The sequence below is a fragment of the Ursus arctos genome, unplaced genomic scaffold (genome assembly GCF_023065955.2).
Source record: "Ursus arctos isolate Adak ecotype North America unplaced genomic scaffold, UrsArc2.0 scaffold_5, whole genome shotgun sequence".
NCBI lineage: Eukaryota > Metazoa > Chordata > Mammalia > Carnivora > Ursidae > Ursus > Ursus arctos.
This window is the reverse complement of record NW_026623067.1, coordinates 49,438,540-49,460,323: the sequence shown is the minus strand read 5'-3', so window position 1 is coordinate 49,460,323 and position 21,784 is coordinate 49,438,540. Positions and strand designations below refer to the sequence as shown.

The 21,784-nt window shown below is 36.0% G+C and overlaps 1 protein-coding gene, 1 non-coding gene and 1 pseudogene across 2 annotated transcripts in view; 1 reads left to right on the top strand and 2 right to left on the bottom strand.

The window, feature by feature from the left end:
• The window catches only part of NDUFAF2 (NADH:ubiquinone oxidoreductase complex assembly factor 2), a 148,009-nt gene that overhangs the window by 52,770 nt on the left and 73,455 nt on the right, over nucleotides 1-21,784 (bottom strand). Inside the window, exon 2 of the mRNA XM_026498925.4 lies at nucleotides 7,815-7,904. Within this exon, the coding sequence (XP_026354710.1) occupies nucleotides 7,815-7,904 (90 nt within the window). The remainder of the gene's footprint in view (nucleotides 1-7,814; nucleotides 7,905-21,784) is intronic.
• On the top strand, nucleotides 1,079-1,245 carry LOC113255425 (small nucleolar RNA SNORA23). Its single transcript, XR_003316298.1, has one exon. It is a non-coding gene; the product is annotated as a small nucleolar RNA SNORA23 (small nucleolar RNA).
• On the bottom strand, nucleotides 19,770-20,502 carry LOC123001059 (PRELI domain-containing protein 1, mitochondrial-like; annotated as a pseudogene).

The window sequence follows — 21,784 nt, the reverse complement described above, 5'->3', positions numbered from 1 at the left end:
AATAACCCAGATATAAAACAGTAAATGCTGTATGATTCCACTTATATGAGAGACCTAGAATACTCAAATTCACAGGTACAGAAAATAGAATAGTGGTTGTCAGGCACTGTGGTGGGGTGGGGGAGGGAATGGGAAGTTACTGTTTCATGGGTAAGGAGTTTCAGTTTAGGAAGATGGAAAAAGTTCTGGGAGTGGTATTGGTATTGTACAACAGTCCAAATGTGCCTAATGCCATTGAGCTGGCACTTAAAAATGGAGCTTTTTATGTTATGTATCTTTTATTACAATAAAAAATGAGAGATAATAAAATCAATGTAATCAACTATATTAAAAGAATGAAGGACAATAACCATAAAAATCAACTAAATGCAGGGAAAAAAATGACAAAATCCAACATCATTCATGATACAAATTCCCAGCAATCTTGGAAAAAAAGAGAGCTCTCTTGATCTGATGGAGGTGACCGCATAAAAACCTGCAGCTAACATCAAATTTACTGGTGAGAAACTGAATGCTTTCCCAATATTGACAACAAGGTAAGACTGTTCACTTTCACTATTTCTAATCACCTATGTCATGGAGGTCCTTGCTAGACAGGAAAGCAAGAAAGAAAAAAAAAAAACACCTACTGGAATAGAGGGAACAGAAGAACAAACATTGTTTATGTAGACAACCTCCCCAAATTTACAGTAAACTAAAGTTTATAAGTGAGCTTAGCAAAGTTGTATAAAGTACATGATACAAAAATCAACTGTATTTTTTTAAATACCTGAATTTTTTTTTAAAGATTTTATTTATTTATTTGACAGAGAGAGAGAGACAGCAAGAGAGGGAACACAAGCAGGGGGAGAGGGAGAGGGAGAAGCAGACTCCCCACTGAGGAGGCTGCCTGACGTGGGGCTCAATCCCAGGACCCTGAGATCATGACCTGAGCCGAAGGCAGATGCTTAATGACTGAGCCACCAAGATGCCCCAAAAATCAATTGTATTTTTACATATTACCAATGAATACTTTGAAATTGAAATAATAAACAATTAGCAGTAGCCCCTAAAAATTAACAAACATTTAGGAATAGCTGCTGTAATGTGTGCAGCTTTCATCTGTGTCTGATAGCAGTGTCTGTCTATGCTTTGCATTCAGATCTTGCTATCCCCATAAACATGCAGCCGAAGAGTAAGCTGGAATCATAAGGCAGTGTTATTTTATTTGAAGTAAGTTGATTACCTATGTGCTTTCATGAATAAATGCTAAGTTTTCTAGAACTAAAAAAGAAACAGGTTATTTTTTAAAAAGCTTTATTTATTTATTTTAGAGAGAGACTGGGGATGGGGAGAGTAGGGGCAGAGGGAGAGTGAATCCTCAAGCAGACTCCCTGCTGAGAGAGGAGCCCCATGCCATCCCACAAACCTGAGATTATGACCTGAGCTGAAATCAAGAGCTGGACACTTAATGGACTGAGACACCCAGGTGACCCAACACTTAGGTTTTAATTTAATACAATATATGCCAGATCTGTAAGCTAAAAACTACAGATAAAAAAAATGAAGGATAGACCTAAGGAAAAGGAGAGAATATGCTGTGTTCATAGAAAACTCAATTCCATTTCAAACTGCTCTATAAATTCAATGCATTCCCAATGAAAATCCTGGAGGGATTTTTTGGTAGTAATTGATAAGGTGATACTAAAAATCATATATAATGACAAAGGGCCCAAACTAATTAAAACAATTTTAAAAAAGAGATTGGAGGATTCAAATGACCTATTTCAAGACTTACTAAAAAGTGTGTGTGGCGTTGGGAAAAGGACAGACAGATCCATGGACAGAATAGAGAATACATAGCCCACACCTATATAGCCAAATGATGTTTGACAAAGGTGCAAAAACTGTGAGAAAAGGATGGTCATTTCAGAAATAGTGCTGAGAGAGTAGTCAAAACCATAAAGACAGAAAGTATAACGACGGTTGTCAGGGGCCAGGGAAGGGTAAGGAAGAATGGAGAATTATTGTTTAATGGTACAGAGTTTGTTTTACAAGATGAAAAGAGTTAAGGGAATAGATGGTAGCAATGGCTACACAATAAAGTCAATGTATTTAATACCACTGACCTGTGCACTTAAATTGGCTAAGATGGTAAATTTTATGCTATGTGTATTTTAACACAATAAAAAATAGTACTGGAAAAAAACAGGATATCCATATAAATGAAACTGATACCTACACCACACAAAAAATAGATTCAAAATGGATCACAGATATAAATCTAAAACCCCAAACTATTAAATTTCTAGGAGAAATCACAGAAGAAAAAATTCATGACAAAAATTCCTTACAATACCAAAATCATGATACATAAAAGAAAAAAATGATAAATTGTACTTCATTAAAATTACAAATGTGTGCTCTCCAAGAGGCACTGTCAAAAGAATGGAAAACAAGCCACAGACTGGAACAAAAATATCTGCAAATCACATATATAGTAAAGGAATTGTATTGAACATAAAGAACCCTCAAAAATAAACAAGTTAGAAAAAACCCAACCAAATAAAAAATTTCTGGGCAAAATGATAAGACACCATGGTAAAGAAGATATACAAATGGCAAATAAGGTCATGCAAAAATGATTAGCATTGCTAGGCACTAGAGAAACAAAAATTAAAACCACAATGAAGCACTATAACACACCTATCACAATGGATCAGATCAAGTGACAATGACAGCACCAAAGGCTAGTGAAGATGAGGAGCAACTATCACTCTCCATGCAGTGCTAATGGGAAAGCTAAATGGGATAGCCATGTTAAGAAACAGTTTAGCAGTTTAAGTTGAATCTATTCTTGCCACCTGACCTAGAAATGCTACTTCAAGGTAGTTACCTGAAAGTAGTGAAAGTTTATGTTCATATATTTATTTATACCTGAATAGAAATACGAATTTATATAGAGGCTCCAGTTATAAAGGCTATAAAGTGTAAACAACCTAAGTGTCTTGCAGCTGGTGAATGGACAAACTGATATATCAATATGATAAAATTCTACTCAGCAATAGAAAAGGAATAAACTGCTGATTCATGCAAACACACAAATGAATTTCAAATGCATTAAATGAATTGAAAGAAAGCTGCCTTCTGCTTCCAGGCAAGATGGAGCAACAGGGACAAATTACATGAAACAATAATTTTCAAGACAGTGGACATCAAGTGATGAAATATAGTGATCCCTTCAGAATGTTAAAAAAAAAAAAAAAAGCCTCACTTATTGCTTTGAGAGTTTCTAGGCTGTGGCATGGGGAGGGGATCCTGCTAAAATCACCATACTACTTATGTTATGGAGATGGAGCTGGGAGTCTAGGGAGACCAAGGTGACTAATACTCACGGACAGACTATCAGACACAAACACAGCTACACAGAGAGAAAACTGTGGAGATTGGCTGGAGGCTGCTATCGGGTATTCAGCAAAGCACTAATGAGTTAATGCGAGTAAGAAACTCTTAAGACCAGGAAAAGAACCACCCAAAAGGATCAGAAGGAACAGTCCTCACGTTTTACACGGGGTCAACAGTAATGTTAATTTCCACCACCCAGAGTGGAAAACGTCATGACTGATGGGGCAGAGGAGAGTGATCAGCAATGACTTGCATCAGCAGTGCAGAATTATTAGTTCTAGATTAAACTCTGTTCCAGTCCCAACTAACGAACCTTAAAAGAAGTCCCTGGAAGGATCAAACTGTTTCCAAGTAACTTAACTGTGTCTCAGAACAAAGCTCAACAATATAGATAGGAATATAAAAATATCCAGTATCCAACTAGGCAAAAACTTTAAATGTCTGACATCCAATCAGAAATTGTGAAGCCAACAAAGAAGCAGGAAAATACTTTGCATATTGAGGAGAAAAAAATCAACTAACAAAACCAACTAAAAACAGACACAGATAGATGGTAGAATTAGCAGATAAGAACATTAAAACAGTTATAACTGTACTCCATATGTTCAAAAAGCTAGAGGACAGATTGAACAGGTTAGGTAGAGACATGGAAGATATAAAATAGACCCATATCAAACTTGTTCAGATGAAAGCTACAATGTCTGAAATGAAGTATACCCTGGATGGACTGGTAGGAATTTGACAGTGTAAAAGAAAACATTAGTGAACTTGAAGATACAGCAAGAGGAACCATACAGAATGAAACCCAAAGAAAATAAACCACAAATGAACAGAGTGTTTGTGAACTATGAGACAACTTCAAATAGCCTAAAATTGTAAAGGGAGTCCCCAAAAGGAAGGACAGAAAGGGACACAGAGGAAAGTATTTGAAGAAATAATGGGCAGAATATTTCTAAAATTGACTGAAACTACAAATCCGTAGGTCTAAGAAGCTCATGAAACTTCAAGCACAGGAGACTATATGATGGTACATCATGATCAAATTTCTGAAAACCAGTTAAAAAAAGAATAACTTTAAAATAGCCACAAGAAAAAAATACGCATTAAATACAAAGGGACAAAGAAAAGCATGACACTAGATTTCTACACAGAAACCATGTAAAGTATCTTTAAACTACTAAAAGGAAAAGAAAAAAAACTATCAACCTCGAATATTATAGCCAGAGGAGTATCTTTATATTTCAGACAGGGTGCCTGGGTGGCTTAGTCAGTTAGGTGTCTGACTCTTGATTTTGGCTCAGATCAGGATCTCAGGATTACGAGACTGCAGCCTGTTTGGGCTCTACCTGGGCGTGGAGCCTGCTTAAGATTCTCTCTCTCCCTCTCCTTCTGCTGCCCCACCAAATATAAACATATATATATATATATATATATATATATATATATATATATATATATATATATATATCTGACATATCAAAGCTGAATGAGTTCAATGTCAGCAGACTCACATTTAAAGAAATGTTAAAGGAAGTCTTAGACACTAAAGGAAAATGATCACAGATGGAAATGTGGATCTACAAAAAGGAATGAAGAGCATTAGAAATGGTAACAATATGAATAAATATGTCATATTTTTCTTATTGATTAAATCTCTCTAAATCCTAGTTCACTATTTAAATAAAAATAACAATGCAATGTGTAGTGTATAACAAGTAGGACTAAAATATATTACAATAACAGAAATGTTAGAAGGAAGAAATGGCAGTACATCTTTGTAAGGTTCTTGTATCTATATGAAATGGAAACATCACATAAAGACTTTGATATGTTGAAGATGTAGTCTATAAAACCAAAAACAGCCACTCAGTGGAGATACAGCTTATAACTGACAATAGGAAATAAAACTGAATCATAAACAATCCTTAATACTAATGTATCAGTTTGCTAGGGCTACCATAACAAAGTAAAGTGCCGAACATTCAGTGGCTTAAATAACAGAAATTCATTTTTTCACAATTCTGGAAGGTAGAAGTCTAAGATCAAGGTGTTGGCAAGGTCCGTTTCTTCTAAGGTTTCTCACCTCAGATTGTAGATGGCTGTCTTCCCCCTGTGTCTTCCCATGTTCTTCCCTCTGTGTATGTCTGTGTCCTAATCTCCTCTTCTTATAAGAACACCAGTCATTGGATTAAGACCCATCCTAATAACCTTATTTTAACTTGATTACCTCTTTAAAGACTCTATCTCCAAATACAGTCTCCAAATACAGTCTGAGGTGCTCGGGTTAAGACTTCAACATAGATTTTGGGGGAACACAATTCAGCCATAAAAGCTAGGAATGAGAGAGGTGACATCACTTCAGATTCTAAGGATATTAAAAGGACAACAAGGAAATATTATGGTCAGTGTTATGAAAAAAAATTTGGAAACTTAGATGAAATGGACAGACTCTTTGAAAGAAACATGCTACTCAAAGATCACTTAAGAAGATATAGATAACCTGAGTATTCTAAATCTGATAAAGAAATTTTATTTGTAGTTGAAAACTCCAGGCCCAGATGGCTTCGGTAGTAAAGTTTATCAAATATTTTTAAAAAATAATTATAACTCTACATAAAGTTTTGCAAGATATTGAAGAAGGAATATATTCAAACTCATTTCATGAGATCAGCTTACACTGACATGAAACCCAAGCAAAGACATTACAAGAAAGTTACTAACCAATATACCTCAAGATAAAAATATTAAACAAAATTTTAAATAAACCAATCAACAATGTATAAAAAGAGTAATACATCAGGAACAAGGCAAGAACATCCATTTTCATCTCTTCTAATCAACAGTATACTGGAAGTTCTAGTCCGCGCAAACAGGTTAAGATTTAAAATAATTAAAGGTATCCAGGTTGGAAAGAAGAAAATGCCTTTATTCACAGACTACATGACCTAAGTAAAAAAAAATCTGATGAAGTTGACAAAAAAGCCACTATAATTAACAACTGAGCTTAGCCAATTCATAGCATATAAGATCAATATACAAATACCTATTGCATATTTAAATTGTAGTAATAAACAATCAAAAATTAATACTGAAAAATTATCATATACAACTGCATCAAAAATATGAAATACCTATGAAGAATTCTTTTTTTTTTTAAAGATTTTATTTATTTATTTTGACAGAGAGAGACAGCCAGTGAGAGAAGGAACACAAGCAGGGGGAGTGGGACTCAATCCCAGAACGCTGGGATCACGCCCTGAGCCGAAGGTAGATGCTTAACGACTGTGCCACCCAGGCGCCCCACTTAAGAAGAATTCTGACAAAAGATGTGCCACATCTGTATGATGAATACTACAAACTTCCATAAGAGAACTTAAGAAGGCCTAAATTAAATGAAGAGAAATATAATGTCCAGGGGTCAGAAGATATTTATTGTTAAGATGTCAGTTCTTGCAAAGTGATATATATGTTCAACACAATCGCACCAAAAATCCCGGGAGATATTTTTGTAAAAATTAAGAAGATCATTCTAAAATCCATTTACAAATGCTGGATTTCATGTATTCAATATATATTTACTGAGCACTTAGTATGTGACAGGTGCTAGGCAAAGAACTGGTGAGGAAAAGGGAAATTTCTTACAAGGATATGGGATAGCAACTAGCATTCAAAGGCAGATAGGCATCTGAACTTCATTTAGAAAGAAATGGAACAGAGAACTGGAAACTTCCTGGAAGCCTAGGATATATTCTGTCTCACTATATCCTTCTTTTTGCAAACTGGTTTCCATTTTCTTCTTAGTAAATCAGCTTTTTCTGCAACAAAGTTTAGATAGTTGATTGAAGATAACTACCCACAATTAGAAGTTGAGTTTCCAGCCGTGTTAAAAGACTGACTGCTACTGTTTTATCTCACTTTGAACTCTTACCTTAATTCCAAAGTCCTGATAGGGATCAGGTGTCCATCCTCGTCTTAACAGGGGTCAGTTACCAGGGTCATTTTAAGTTGAGCAAATATTCCAGATGGTAACAGCAAGTATTATCCACAATTTGTACAAGAGTAAACTAAGACCGAGAAGTATGAATTTACTTTCCCAAGTTCATGTGGGTAGTGAGTGCCAGAAACAATATTTAAACTCTGGAGGTGTACAACTGCACAGTTAGCACAGGACAGTGAGTGCCTCCTTCAATCCTGTATTGTAGGAGATTCGCTTTGCTCACCCTAGTACCAGCTCTGCTAATGTTTACAAGTTCCTTTCACTGTACACGTGTTCCTGTACTAGAGTGTGACACCTTCACAACTTTCAAAGAAATGCAATGTTAAAAAATTTCATAGATTAAAATTACCAAAGTTTTTGTAAGAAGAATAAACATCTAATTTTGTATAAATAATTTGCCTTCCAGAAGATACTACTAAAAACACAAACTTACCTTCCCATTCTGTTGGGATATCTCCAACTTCATAGTCTACTTCTCTTTTATTAGCTGCTTCTACAATTCTTTTCTCTCGAATAGTTTGTCCTGTAACACAAAAGAGATTATTTTATTTTTAAATAAACTCATGACACAGCAGTTACCACAAGTAATATTTTCTCTTTGGATATTGCACATCTCCTCATATGGTCAAACACTTATCAGGAAAAAGAATAGTTTTGATTAGAATTATGTACGTTAGAAAAAACAAATTCTAAACTTACTACAAAAATTTTAAATTTCCTGTCATAATACGCAAAATTAATTTTGGTAGAAAAAAATCTAGATGCTGTGTTTTAAAAAAAAAGCAACCAATTAAACTTAGAGCACCAAAGGCCAAAAAAATTAATAAAATAACCAAAAACCCCCCATTTTAATAATCAACAGTGTTCAAGTCCTTCAAATTCTGCAAGTATGAGTATTAGAAGTTCCAGTGGCTGCTGCTACTGCCCAAGGGAATTGCTATTCATGGCCCCTACTAAGTATGCAATGAATCACAAGAGCCTGCTGCCACCCTGTCCGCACATTACATTGGCAAACCAAGGTAACTAAATCATGGGTTGGATTCTGTGACCCATCTGAGTGACTACTTCTCACTGGATCTAAAGGAAGAGGGCAAAAGCTGGTGAGTTATGGGTACCATGCTTCAGGTGTGAGATCAACACTGGTTCAGGATGGTAGCAATGTAGAAACATGACAGCAAAGGTAGCAATAAAGAAAAAGGTGTAGACGGGCTGGGGATGGGATGAAAATGCAATAGGCTTACTTAATAATAAAAATTTGATTAGCATGTATTTTAAGTTCATATAAAAGACATGAAACTATTTGGTATTTTCTTCTGTTTCCGCAAAGTCTCAATTATATCCTTCAAAGCAGTTTTGTCAAAATGGTGGTTTCAAAACATGTTCCTTTGTCATTGAGCCTTTAGCCTGGGGAAACCAGGTAAGCTTGCTACTTCCCAAAAGTTAGCAAGTGTGCCTGCCTACTCGGGAATGGTAGCTGAAATAAGGATGACAGTGATGAGTAACTATGAGAGGAGGAGCAGGGTTTAACAATGATCACACCAGCCAGAGAGAGAAATTTAGGCCTTATAAAATACTACTCTTCCCACTCCTGGACCAACCTTCGCCATGCTAAATAGACTGAGTGACATAATTAAGCAAAATGACCTTGTTGCAAATCTCTCTCCCACACTACCTGAAATTCTACCAACTAAAAGTTCTTTCAACTGCCAACCAAGGAAATTCCTGGGGGTAACTATGCAATAGAAAGGAAGCCAAAAAAGGCAGCCTAAGAAGAATGAGTGACTGGTTTTATTTTCTTTGCCTTAGTAATAATAAGTGAAAGGTTGGGATTTCACAGGCAAGCCATCAACAGGTAATAACTCTGAAGTATGGGGTTAAGGAAATTCTGCATTTCATTATGGACTCACTGAATCAAGCTAATTTAATCCTAACACAGAGTTTCCCCAAGTTTTAAAAAGAGGAGTTACCTTTTGCTTACCTTATCCAATAAATTTACAGTAGGTTAAGGTATTAGTAAAGTCCCTAAGTTGTAGGGACGAGTCAGGGTAAAAGGAGCCTATAACAATGACAACTGCATTATTCTCATAGTAGAGGCTCAAAATATGTATGCGGGTCTTTACTAAAATGCTACTTATATCCACATATATAAACTCATCATAATAACAAAAGTTACTATAAAGTTAGCATATACTAAACTATGTTTACATGAAAATTTTATAAATGTTTGCAAGAATCAAAATACCTATGCCTTCATATAGTTCTTTTCTAAATACCAAGATGTACTTCCTTTTAGCAATAACAAGTACAGAAATGAAAACTATAATCTAAAACACAAAATGCTAACAAATGGGTTCTGAAAGTAGGTGTGTGTTCTCTGAGCTTTTTAACGTACATAAAAAAATTGAGACATGGGAAGAGGATAGAAAGATCTATCAGTCCCAGTAGCACCACTGAAGGCATATATATTACAGTTGTATTTAAATGTCTGTGACACAAAAATTAACATCTTATTCCTACCATTAGGTCTATAAACTTAATTTAAGGTCCCCCAAGATTTTTAAAAATCAAAAATCGTATCTATTTGTGTGTAAATGAAAAGATAGAAAGAGAAATACATGAGTTAGTTTAACTAATTCCTTAACAATTCCTAAAAAAATCTTGTTTATAGATAGATGACATCAAACATGTATAAGAAGAGGATACATACAGAATAAGGCCATTAGTTTACTGAATAAATTTTTTATAATTAGGTGTAAGTTCCTCTCCCCAAATAAATTGTTTTAAAACTACTCCATTCTTTTTTAATAAGTTCTACTTGTATAATTTTTAAGAACTGGGAATGAAGTCTATTCCTCCCAATGACTAAGAAATTATGCACAAACTGTACACTTACTCATAGTAATATGCTTTCATACAATAGTTGTAAAGACAATCCTATTTATCACAGCAAAAAATTTCCATCCTTGCAAACAGAGCAAATTTAAGTACGTGAACAGGTGTCAAAAATTTAGCGTCTCATTTACATTTAAAAATTATTTTGATAACAAAAACATTACTCTAATCTACATATAGGCTTAATAAGTCCTAATACAACAGTAAACAATTGACATTAGTATTCCCAATGAATATTATTATGTAAAGTAATGCATAGTATTTTTACTTAATAGTAAAACAACATTAGATTTAATTAAAATAGTGAAAACAGAAAGTCTGAATTCAAGTAGATCATAATGGTCAATGGCATATAGATTTAAAAATGACAGAAGTAACCACATTATTTTACAAACTTAAAAAAATTTAATGCTACTGCTATGGATTTAAAGGTAATTGCCCTAGGATAGCAGATTTCCTATTCCTCTGTTTAGAAAAATATAAAACCTATTTAGTTAAAACAAAAGAAAAAAGGGGGAGGTCCCCAGGTATTAGGGAAATGACAGGCTTAGGTAAAAGACAGATTTCATCTGTTGCCCCTTCTGGAAGAGGGTATGGGAACCCTGGACACAGATAGGGCAAGAAGGATCTAGAGCAGAGGGTCCTAAATGTCAGACATTCAATTTTCATTCAATCCAGCTTTGTGTTTTTTTCACACTTTATAGTATTATATTCTTAATAATTTCTTTAATTTGGCTTGTCTTTCTCTTTCAATATTTACTTTTACTTTACCCTAAAAATACCATGAAATGCTTCACTTAATATACAACAGTTGACCCCTGAACAAGGTGCGGGGGGTAGAGTCACCAACCCCTCCATGTAGTCGAAAACCCACCTAATGTTAACTCTACTGGAATTAAAATGAAATAAAAAATAATTAAAAAAAAAGAAAATCCACCTAATACTTTTGGCAAACTACTAATAGCTTACCGTAAAAACTTAACTATTAATAGTCTACTGTTGACTAGAAGGCTTATGGATAACATAAACAGTCGATTAACACACATCTTATATACTATATGTATTCTATATTGTATTCTTACAATAAGGTGAGCCAAAAAAGAGAAAATGTTATTAAGAAAATCATAAAGAAGAAAAAAGACACCTATAGTATTGTATTTATTTATTGAAAAAAAATTCATATATAAGTGGACTTGCAAAGTTCAAACCCATGCTGTTCAAGTATCAACAGTAGTTGTATTTTTTTGTTTAAACATATATAATTTAGATATATTTCTTACAATTTTGATGGGAGTCTTTGTATCACCTCAAGTCATCTTGCAGACCACACCTGGGAAACCACACTGCTCTACAGAGACAGGCCCAGCAACATACATGGTGATACAGGGCACAGAAGCCAACATAACGAATAAGAAATTCCTGTGGATGGGAAATGGCTGATAAGTACCAAGTCTTTCCTGGAGAAACATCATGTCTTTTCCTAGTTCTACTTGTAGCCAGAGAAATGGCTAACTCTAGGCCTACAGCAGAGTGGGTTCAAGATGAGTCTGAAACATCTTACTACGCCAGAAAGTAACAGAATTCTCAAAAAAATAAATAAAAGAGGGGCTTGTCACAGGACTTAAGAGCCAGCCTACAGGGGTTGATATTTGCTAAACCTGGGATAAATCTGAGCACCAAAATAAGGAATTACAGACCAGCTATTCTCAAATTGTTACAGGGAACTCTGTGGGGTGCCTATGACCCTTTTAAAGGGACTGTGAGGCCAACACTATTTTAATAATAATACTAAGAATGTTATCTGCCTTTTTCCCTTCCATTCTTTCATGAATGTGCAGTGGAGTTTTCCAGAGGCTACATGTGATATAGCAACAGACTGAATAAGGAAGCAGATATGAAAAATTCTAGCTGTCTTTTATTAAGCTAGACATCAGGAAGATTTGTAAAACATAAAGCAATGCTACCCTTTTCTCTAAATGTTTCTGTTTGGGAAAATATAGTTATTTCTGATCAAAAATGCATTCTTTATGTAAAAAACAAAAATATTTTCTTTATGTAATAATTTACTAATTTCATTTTTATCTTTTTAAAGATTTACTTATTTTTTAGAGACAGAGAGAGAGAGAGAGTGAGAGGAGGGGCAGGGGTAGGGAATCTTCAAGCAGATTCCCTGCTGTGAGTGGAGCCCAATAAGGAGCTCGATCTCACAACCCGTGAGATCATGACCTGAGCTGAAAGCACAAGTCAGACGTTCAACAACTGAGCCACCAAGGCGCCCTGTACTAGTTTCATTTTTAAAGAATTAATAAACACTTAAAATTTGGTTTTAGTTTCAATATGATAAAAATAAATACATATCTCATAAACAAAGCTCTTTCAATAATTGTGAAAAGTTTAAAGAGATCCTGAAACCAAAATGCTTGAGAACTAAATATGCCATTAGAAAAAAAAAAGGAATCCATAAAGCCAAACCACTAAAAGATAGAGATAAATAGATGGATAAATAAACTGGGGAGATAAAAGGGCTCTTGCTCACCACAGTACTGAACAGTAACTATGGAAGAAAGTGTCAGAGCTGAAATACCATCATTTTGTAATCATGATGTTAAAAGACCAGTTCTGGTAAGAATCAGTAATGGAAGGGGATTTTTTTGTTTTTATTTAGAAGTAATTTCCCTCTCCTCTGTATATAGGGTGTTCTTACACATTTGAAAGGTGAATAAGGCTTACATATTAACAAGACAGTTGGGTTAGGAATTACAAAATTTCTAACTTGGCACCTATAAATACTGCCTTCCTGTGGTCTTAGTGACCCTTTAGTAAGACCCTTGACAGGTACCAGTCACAGGCAGGTGACACCAATGGTCCTGAAGAAGGAGACAGCAGATTTAGGCATCTTCCTTCTCTAGGTCACTGCTCCTTTCCTAACCCAGGGAAGGTATTTGGGAAGCCTTTAATCTTTAAATTTTGGTGCTTCAGAACTCATAAGGTTATCTATCACACTAGAGGAGGGATTTTCTTCTATTATTACCAAATCAAAGGTGGAGGCCTACATTGGTTGTGACCCATAAGCACATATAATCCTTGGTGATATTTCCCACCAGCTGCTTACTTCCAGCCCAATTTTTCCCACTGGTGGGACAGCCTGAGGGGAGATGAATGCATTTGGAGGTGACACTGGGGTAGAAAAAGAGGTTGGGTTGACTGACGTGACACATCTCTGAGATAGCTCTCCCCCTATAAATAAGCAAGACTGACCCTGACAGGGGTCCCTGGCTTGGAGAAATGGTGGTAGGATGGCCAAAATTAAGATCCTTTCTGAGTGCAACCAGGTGATAATCCTAAATCAGCTTGTCTGGTGATATAGAAACAACTGAATTTTGCATACGAAAGGAGGCTTAGAAGTGTTGGTGCATAACATGAAAGTGAGGGCTATGGAAAGCCAAGAACCACACACTCCACCGGTTAGATTAGGGGACTTTTAACCTTGTTATGCTGAAGCACTATAAATTAAAAAAAAAAAAACATTAATTAAGAGTACTAAAATAAGAATTCTTATACTGAAAGCCATTTTCACATATGACTTAAAAGATAATCTGACTGAAGTTACTCAGATGTAACATCTATTAAGAGCCTGCTATGTACCAGGCAGTGTTTAGGTATCTTCCATATATTAGTTCTTGTCTTTAAAACATCTTTTACAGATGAGGAAAAAAAGGCATAGGATGATTAGCTTATCCAAATGTACATAGCTAATTAAAGTAGTAGAGCCAGCATTTGAACCTAAGCATTTTTACTGACTTCCACCCTCAAGCATTTGCCATTTAAGATTTTAAATATTAGCATTTACAAAGTTTGCATACAGTATCATTACCAGATATCCAATTAAAAACTAACATTTTATTCATAATCATAAGCTATTATTTTCCCATAGTGATCAATAAGGCATTTCTGCTTGAAAATGTGATGATTCTATAATCTGACATATTCTACATATATTTATGTGAGTATGGATGACTATGTCAGCAGGTCTCAGCAGGTAACACTTCTTTTAAAGCAATTAAAGAGGTCTTCCAGATAAGCTTTCAGAATTTGTAAGACGGCCAACTAGTTCAATGGATTACCTAAAATCTTATTAGCTTCTTCACACTTACAGGTTTCCCAAAAGGAATCTCTGCTTCTATCTTAGAAAATCCAAAAGTAACTCTTTAAATCTGACTTCATTCATTTTTTAAAAGCCATAAATACAATTTGCAAAACTGAAGTCTGAAAGTACATGTGAAGAATATCATAATTAAAAAAAAAAAAAAAAGATGAACATACTGCAAATTTGTGCCTGTGGTTTCCACTTGGACAATAAACTCTTATTTATTGCTTATTTTTCAAATTCCACAGTAATCTTATATGCAAACAAAAACTTAAAGTTTTAAAAAATGTTATGTTATTTAGCCAACAAATACATATTGAATAGTCTATTATATTAATCCAAGAAGATTTATAGTAAAACATGACGTAGGTTTTCTGAATGCATTGCCAAATCAAGCACGGGGGTCCTAGAAATGTCTAGTATTTTATTGCATTTACTTCCTTTCTATTACTATAGAAGTCAAACATTTTTGTGTAAAAATCATTTATTTTCCAAATGGCAAGGAATTTTTGACCCTCAGAAAAAGGACAGCCGTAATTACACTTGCTTCCCCACCCCCAAAAGGAGGTAAACATTAAAATGAAGAATTCAAATGATAGATTCATGACTATTTAGTACATGTAATATAATGTGCTCACTCTGAAGAAATAAAAGAGAAGCAGCCATTTCAGGTTTTGATTGACGTGCAGGCACTTTAGTGAATAAAGTACTTTCTTCAAGTAACACATTCTACAATTCTTTATAAGGCTAAATTACCTCCAGTGTATAAAGTATATTTATAATTGAGAATAACACAAGAAAACTAACATTCAGTGATCCTGCTATAACTATGTCTGAATTCTGACATAGGAGTTAAAATGTCTTAAATATGCATACAAAGAGAAGGAATAAGAGGGGGCGCCAAAAATTTTTTTAGCTAAATTAAATAGGCTTTAAGATAAATCATAGAGCAATTCCAGGTTTTAAAAGGGCTATTTTCAAAAAAGATTTTATTTATTTATTTGATAGAGAGAGCAGGAGCAGGGAGGAGGGGCAGAAGGAGAGAGAGAAGAAGAATCCCCACTGAGCAGAGAGCCAGATGCGGGACTCAATCCCAGGATCCCAGAGATCATGATCTGAGCTGAAGGCAGAGGCTGAATCAACTGAGCCACCCAGGTGCCCCTTAAAAAGGCTATTTTACAGTGAGGAAATTTATGACTGAAAGATCTTCATTTTATTTTTAGTGACAATCACTATCTAAAGCAAGCAAATTTGAATCTGGTACATCCTTAATATAAAAAGGCATAATATCTTCCCCTATCAAAATTAGCACACACTCATAGTCTAATATAAACAAATTTAATCAAGTATTTGATTTTCACCTTGAGAGTCTAACTTGAACAACTGGGGCTATCAATAGAGTGGTGAAGAGAGAAACTGAAGGAATAAACAAACAGTGGCAAATATTACTAGATTTAGAGAATTAGAAAATTATGCCACTTGTAAAGCTTGGGCCTGGCCCAAACTTTATTTTTCAGGTTTGAAATGTAGAAGATATGGCTGATTATTTTATTGATTTCTGGATCCAAAGAGTTTTATAGAAATTGAGTAATACTTGGTCATTTTACCAAAGATCATAAAAGAGTCGAGGACTGCTCTATTAGCTACCCTTACTAATTCGCAGAATAAATGAGTTTTAAATATGAATAATTTAGTGAAAATAAATAGAGTACATTTTGTGGTACATTAGTCCTAATTTTAAAATATATGTATTTATTTATTAATCCACGAAATTACTAATACCCTTCATTAATCTATTTAATTTAGTTACCATCAGGCACTACTTATCATTAATGAATAGAAATCTATTTTGATATAGAAAGAAAGCACATAATCATCTAATGAACTGTGATATGCATCAGCTTAAAAGGAACTATTCCAGTATTTGTGAACTAGATCCTGAGTATAATACTGGGCTCAGCTGGTAAAAGGCTGAGGTGTCAATAATTTTCAAACTCGTCTTTAAAAATATCTTCAATAGAGGTTGAATTATGAAACTGCTCAAAGCAGAGCTTCTATAGTTGAGGCAGGGGTCCACAACACCACTCACCTTTTGCTCCCTCCCCTTCCCTGGAGGCAACTCCTCACACTCTGCAGAGCCAACAAGCCCCATGAATATCACGGATTCAGACCAAGTATCACACTTTTGAGACTGTGAAATGCATTCAAGCACATGTATTGGTTCCCTAAACAAAATCAAGATCTGGTGAATGACAGAAAGAGAATCATGTATTTTGCTTCTCCTTACCTTTCACAGAGTTCATTAAGCAATCGGTCACAAACTCCTGAGTAATCAGGGGGAAGACAATGCAGGATTTTCCCGGCAATTCCACAGTCCAAGGAAATCTAAGGCCTACTTCAGATGTGGAGCTATGATTTAAGGCTGGAGCATGACTTAAGGCCTGCTTCCAGTGTTTGGACAAGACGAGTTCAGTGAGAAATCATTCTTTCACTTGGGAGCAAGAAGTCTTTAGGAAGACATAAAAAAAAGTCTGTAGAGCAAAGAGGGAGAAACTGTTGGATTCACAAGTCCTCAAGGAGGCAGGCCTTCACTGGCGAGGCACTGGCAACACTTCCTTCAGCCCCTCAAATCTAGAGGTTCCAGTGAGGGGGAAGAATTTGGGGTAGTCCAAGGCCAACCCGAGCAATGAAAACACAGACAGGAAAGGAAAGAAATTCTAGTAAGAGCAATTTATTTATAGTATCCCATTATTTTATTCATTAGTAATAACTTTCTCTACAATAAAACTTTACCTTGGCTAATAACCAATAAAACTGGATAACATAAATTTTACCTATGTTCCCTACTCTAGTTCACTGACAGAAAGCAAGGCTAATAAATCATGACTTCACCAAAAGGAGGCCTGTAGAGGTATGAAAAGTAAAGTTTGGTCACATTTTGCTTGTGTAGGTTACAATAAAGAGTGTTATCCTGCTATTTTTCCCTACTTATTTCTTATTTTCCATTGATGTTCAAAAAGGTTAAGGCCACAAATAGTGAAGATCTGCAAAATGGTTAATATTACTTTAAGATAGGTGTCTCTAAATACATTGTGCACAAACATAGACTACATCTACTTGGTAATGCATATCAGGATACTTACCTACAAAAGAATCAAATAATCAGTCTTTAAAATTTTTTATTCTTCGTAATAAATAATAAAGCTTAACATTTTTCCTACTTCTTGCTCCTTCTTTATGATTCCAGGGTCCAGAGATCATCTATTTTAGTTTAATTTAGCAAAATAACATTATGTTAATGTAGTTTATTAATTTTATCTGACTCATTTAGGAGATGAACACAATCATATTTATTGAGCAACAATTATGTATATGGTACCTATTAGACACTGTTTATTTTCTTGTTTAATTCTCACAACAATCTTTATTTTTATAGTTGAGTAAACTAAAGCTCAAAGAAAATATTATGGATGAGAAAAGGTGTGTTTTCAGTTCTATATCTAATTTTTACACAGAAATTAAAGAAAATGTATTAATACAGTCACCTCCTCTGCCACAAAACCTGATGTGTCAACATCATCCACATATAATCAAATTCATATTGCCTCCCTTCTTTTTTTCCTGCCTCCCTATCAATCCAGTTTAAAACCACTTTGCAGATACTTTCCAAATCCTCCCTTTGTTTTGAGAACTGAGAGCAACCTAACTATTGTATGACAACAGCACCACCTTTTGGCTGCAAGGGGATTGGGATAATCTAAAATAGCACCTGCTTCCTTGCCCTTTAGAAAGACTAACACATAATTTGAGTTCTCCTTATCTTCTGCCTTTTATTTACACCTATTGGGAAAAAATTTCAGCTAAGTCCACTTGAAAACAATTCTTTTCCTCGTAAGTACATCTTTTTTCTCCATCTCTCCTTTTAAAAACCTGTAAAGTTATTGCATCTCTCTTGATTCCATTGCTAACAAGTATGTGTTTTTGCTAATGTGCGGCAATTCAGATGAACTGTGGATTAAAAGGAATGTGAATTATTCTGGAAATTGAACTACCATTCATAACACAATTTCAATGGAAAAATGTGTTGAATTTAAACAAGCTGCTCACATGGAACTTTCGGAATTCAAGTAATTTGTAGGTTGGAAACTTGTTATAACACTAAAACATGTAAAAGCATTAAGTCTTTCAGTGTGGCGTCCAAGGCAAATAAAGGAATAGGATTGTAACACAAAGCAATACAGCATATATTCCACCCCCCTCAGAGTCGATAAACATCTTGTTCTGTGGAATTTGAATCTACACAGAGTGGAACACTCAAATATTTGTTGATAATAATGATGAAGTTCATTGCTATTTTGCAGTGGCTCATTTAAGTTACACCAGTGATACAGGAAGGAACAGCTTCCATTATTTTGTCTTTTATCTCTATGATGGAAACTACCAGGATAACATTTATAACTCTCATCACTTAATGAGCTCTAATCATGAACTTTTGTTTGAAGCAATGCTCTACTTGGATGTCCTTACACTTCTGTGACAGTCTTCCTGTAATATGTCCTAAGTATCTAATCCTTGAAGTCCTATCTTTATGGTAAGCCCTGCGAATTCCCATCTGAGGAAATTTTGTGCTGAAACAGGAGGAACATGTAAGATTGCTCAAGCAAATTGGTCATTATGAAGTCACTTTTGTTGCTGGTACCAATCAAGTAGCAACATGTTTTTGTCCCTTGGTCTGTGCCCTGCATCTCAGTTCTAGAAACTGTTCCTGAAATTCTAATTTGAGTCCAGGTTTTTTAGGCAGAAAAAGACTGCCACTGCCCATAAATACTGTAACCAAAAGTGTTCTCACTGGCCTAGACAGAGCCTATTCTTGATAGAAAGACAGACCCTATTCCCTTACACTGAGACGTGTCTGTGGCCTAATCCTGATGTCCAATGTCCAGGTGTATGACCTCCTTACTGTTAGCTATATTCCAGCCTTGCAAATCACCTGCCCAGCACTATTTTATTGGCTCCCCAAGACTTTGGAAACCTATGGTGTTGGCTGCTGCATCAGTAATTATGACATCCATCTCTCCCTATCCCCCACTGCTTTTCCCTTCAAATCTCTCAAATCCTTTGATAGTGCTATCATTTTGCTCATTTCCTAATTCAAAAACCTCAGTTGCTTTTATAATATGAATATCCTTAACACTACGTTTTTATGGTTAGGTTGACAAATATTGTATTTTTTACCACTATGGAAATTTAGTCTGGAAGTTGACTTTTACTAATAAAGTACAAGGTGTAAAGCACAGAGGGATTTGAGCCAGGTGGTCAGGCGTCCTACCATACCAGGGCCTGGGCTAGCTACACAAACTGCTGCTGTCGCTACTGTTTGGTGGCTGCCTTGCTGGCAAGGTCCTTGGCCTTCTCTGTAGCTGCCAGTGCCTTCTCTTTTGTTGTCTCCCTGGCTGTCTCAACAAGGGTTTTGGAAGGGGCCTCCCCTTGCAGCTTGGTCAGGATGTACTCAAAGCCCTTCACAGTCTTGGTCAAATGCTTTGGAACAGGGTGAGGCCAAATTCCTGGACAGCTCTAGAGACACCAAACAAGCTAGAGAAGACCCGGGCTTCCCAAAGGATTTCGGTCTAGCCCCTCTTCTCAGAGTTCAGACAGTAAACACATCGTTTCTCCACCACCATCAGCTAGGCATGGTTGATGTTCCAGGTGAAGGTGGTCATGGTCTGGTTCTGTGGGTCCACAACAGAATCCTCTAGGATGTACACTACACTGACTGAGTCGTTGGGCCCTCGCAGGGCACCCTGTTGGTCTCGGTCAGAAGATCCCAGGACAAGGGCTTCTGGTCAGGGGTCAACTCCCTGTGCACCATGTCTTCCGTCAAGACATGGCTGCTGTAGGGATTTGGGCACCGCTGCCAGGAGGCAGCAAACACTTGGTCTCAAGAACTCCAGAGCACACTCTGTCCCGGGAAATACTTTACCACCAGCAAGGCAGCTCGGCATCCGCGCAGCAGCATGGGGGTGCGGAGGCCGGGCAGGGGCTTGGGGCAAGCCCACCAGGCCCACAGCTCACTCCCCTCCATGCAGCAAGCAAGCAGCTGCCACCGCCCTAAGGCATTATCTGCCACAATTGAAAATGTTTAGAACTATTTTTGAAAAACATCAATTGATTTTACTACTAGATCCCTCCCCAACAATGCCAACCTTTTAACAACAAAAATATACTAATTTTCCTCTGATTTGTTCCTTTCATTTTAATGTTTACACCACCACGCTCATCCAGGCTCCTCTTATTTCATGCTTATATTAACTGAAAATCCTTTCTAACCATACTGTACTCTGGTGTCTATTCTTTATTGTTCAGATAGGGAACCATTCACTATTTCACTCCTTTTGATCCTGTTCTGTCCATTGAGCTTGGTGGGGGGAGGCTATTACCCCTCTATCTAGAGGTAGGATTGTGAACTAAATTTGGCCATAGTATTACAAACCTTTAGCCACAAGAACTATTTCAGGGATGGGCACATGATACCAGCTGGGCCAATCAGCATTTCCTTAGATATTGTGCTGCAGGTCCAGGAAAGACTCTTAACCTCTATGATCATGACTTATAAAGACCAAACAGACCTGAAACTTCTGGGGCCATCTATCTAACATTGTGGAGAAAACCTATCTATGAATGAAGTTAATTTGGAGGAAGATAGAGTCATGTGATAGAGAAAACATAGTCTCATGATATTGAGCACTTGAATCTAGTTCAATTTCTGTTCAGTTATATTTTCTGAAATATTCTATAAGGGAAGGCTAAGCTGTGGTAGCAAATGGACGCTAAAAATAAAGTAGCTTAAATAAGAAGTATATCTCTTTCTTATGTAACTGTCCCAGGTGGATGTTCAGGTAGGCCAGCTCTGCCCACAACAGTCATTTAAGGATTCAGAGTGACGGCTCTCCAGCCATCTTCAACACATGATTTCCAAGGTTTCCTTAAGCACTGCCATTTCATTCAGCCAGAAAGAAGAAAGAGCACTGAGAAACAAAGGGAGATCGTTACTGGTGAGGCCAGGAAGTGACTCACTTCACTTCCAGTGACAATGCACTAGAGAAAATGCGGTCATGTAGCCACACATAATTTTAAAGGAAACTGGTAAATGCAGTCTACCTGTGTGTCCAGGAAGAAGGAGGTAGTGGATTTTGGTGGAAAGCTAGTGGTCTTTACAAATATATTCCTGGATAAATCTAAATCAACAAAGACACTGAATACCAGGTCATATCATATCGGCCTCAGAAAGACGGATACTGAATTAAAAACCTGGTAAAATATTATTACCCATATTTTAGTGCTATCATAAAAAAAATCCTACAAAG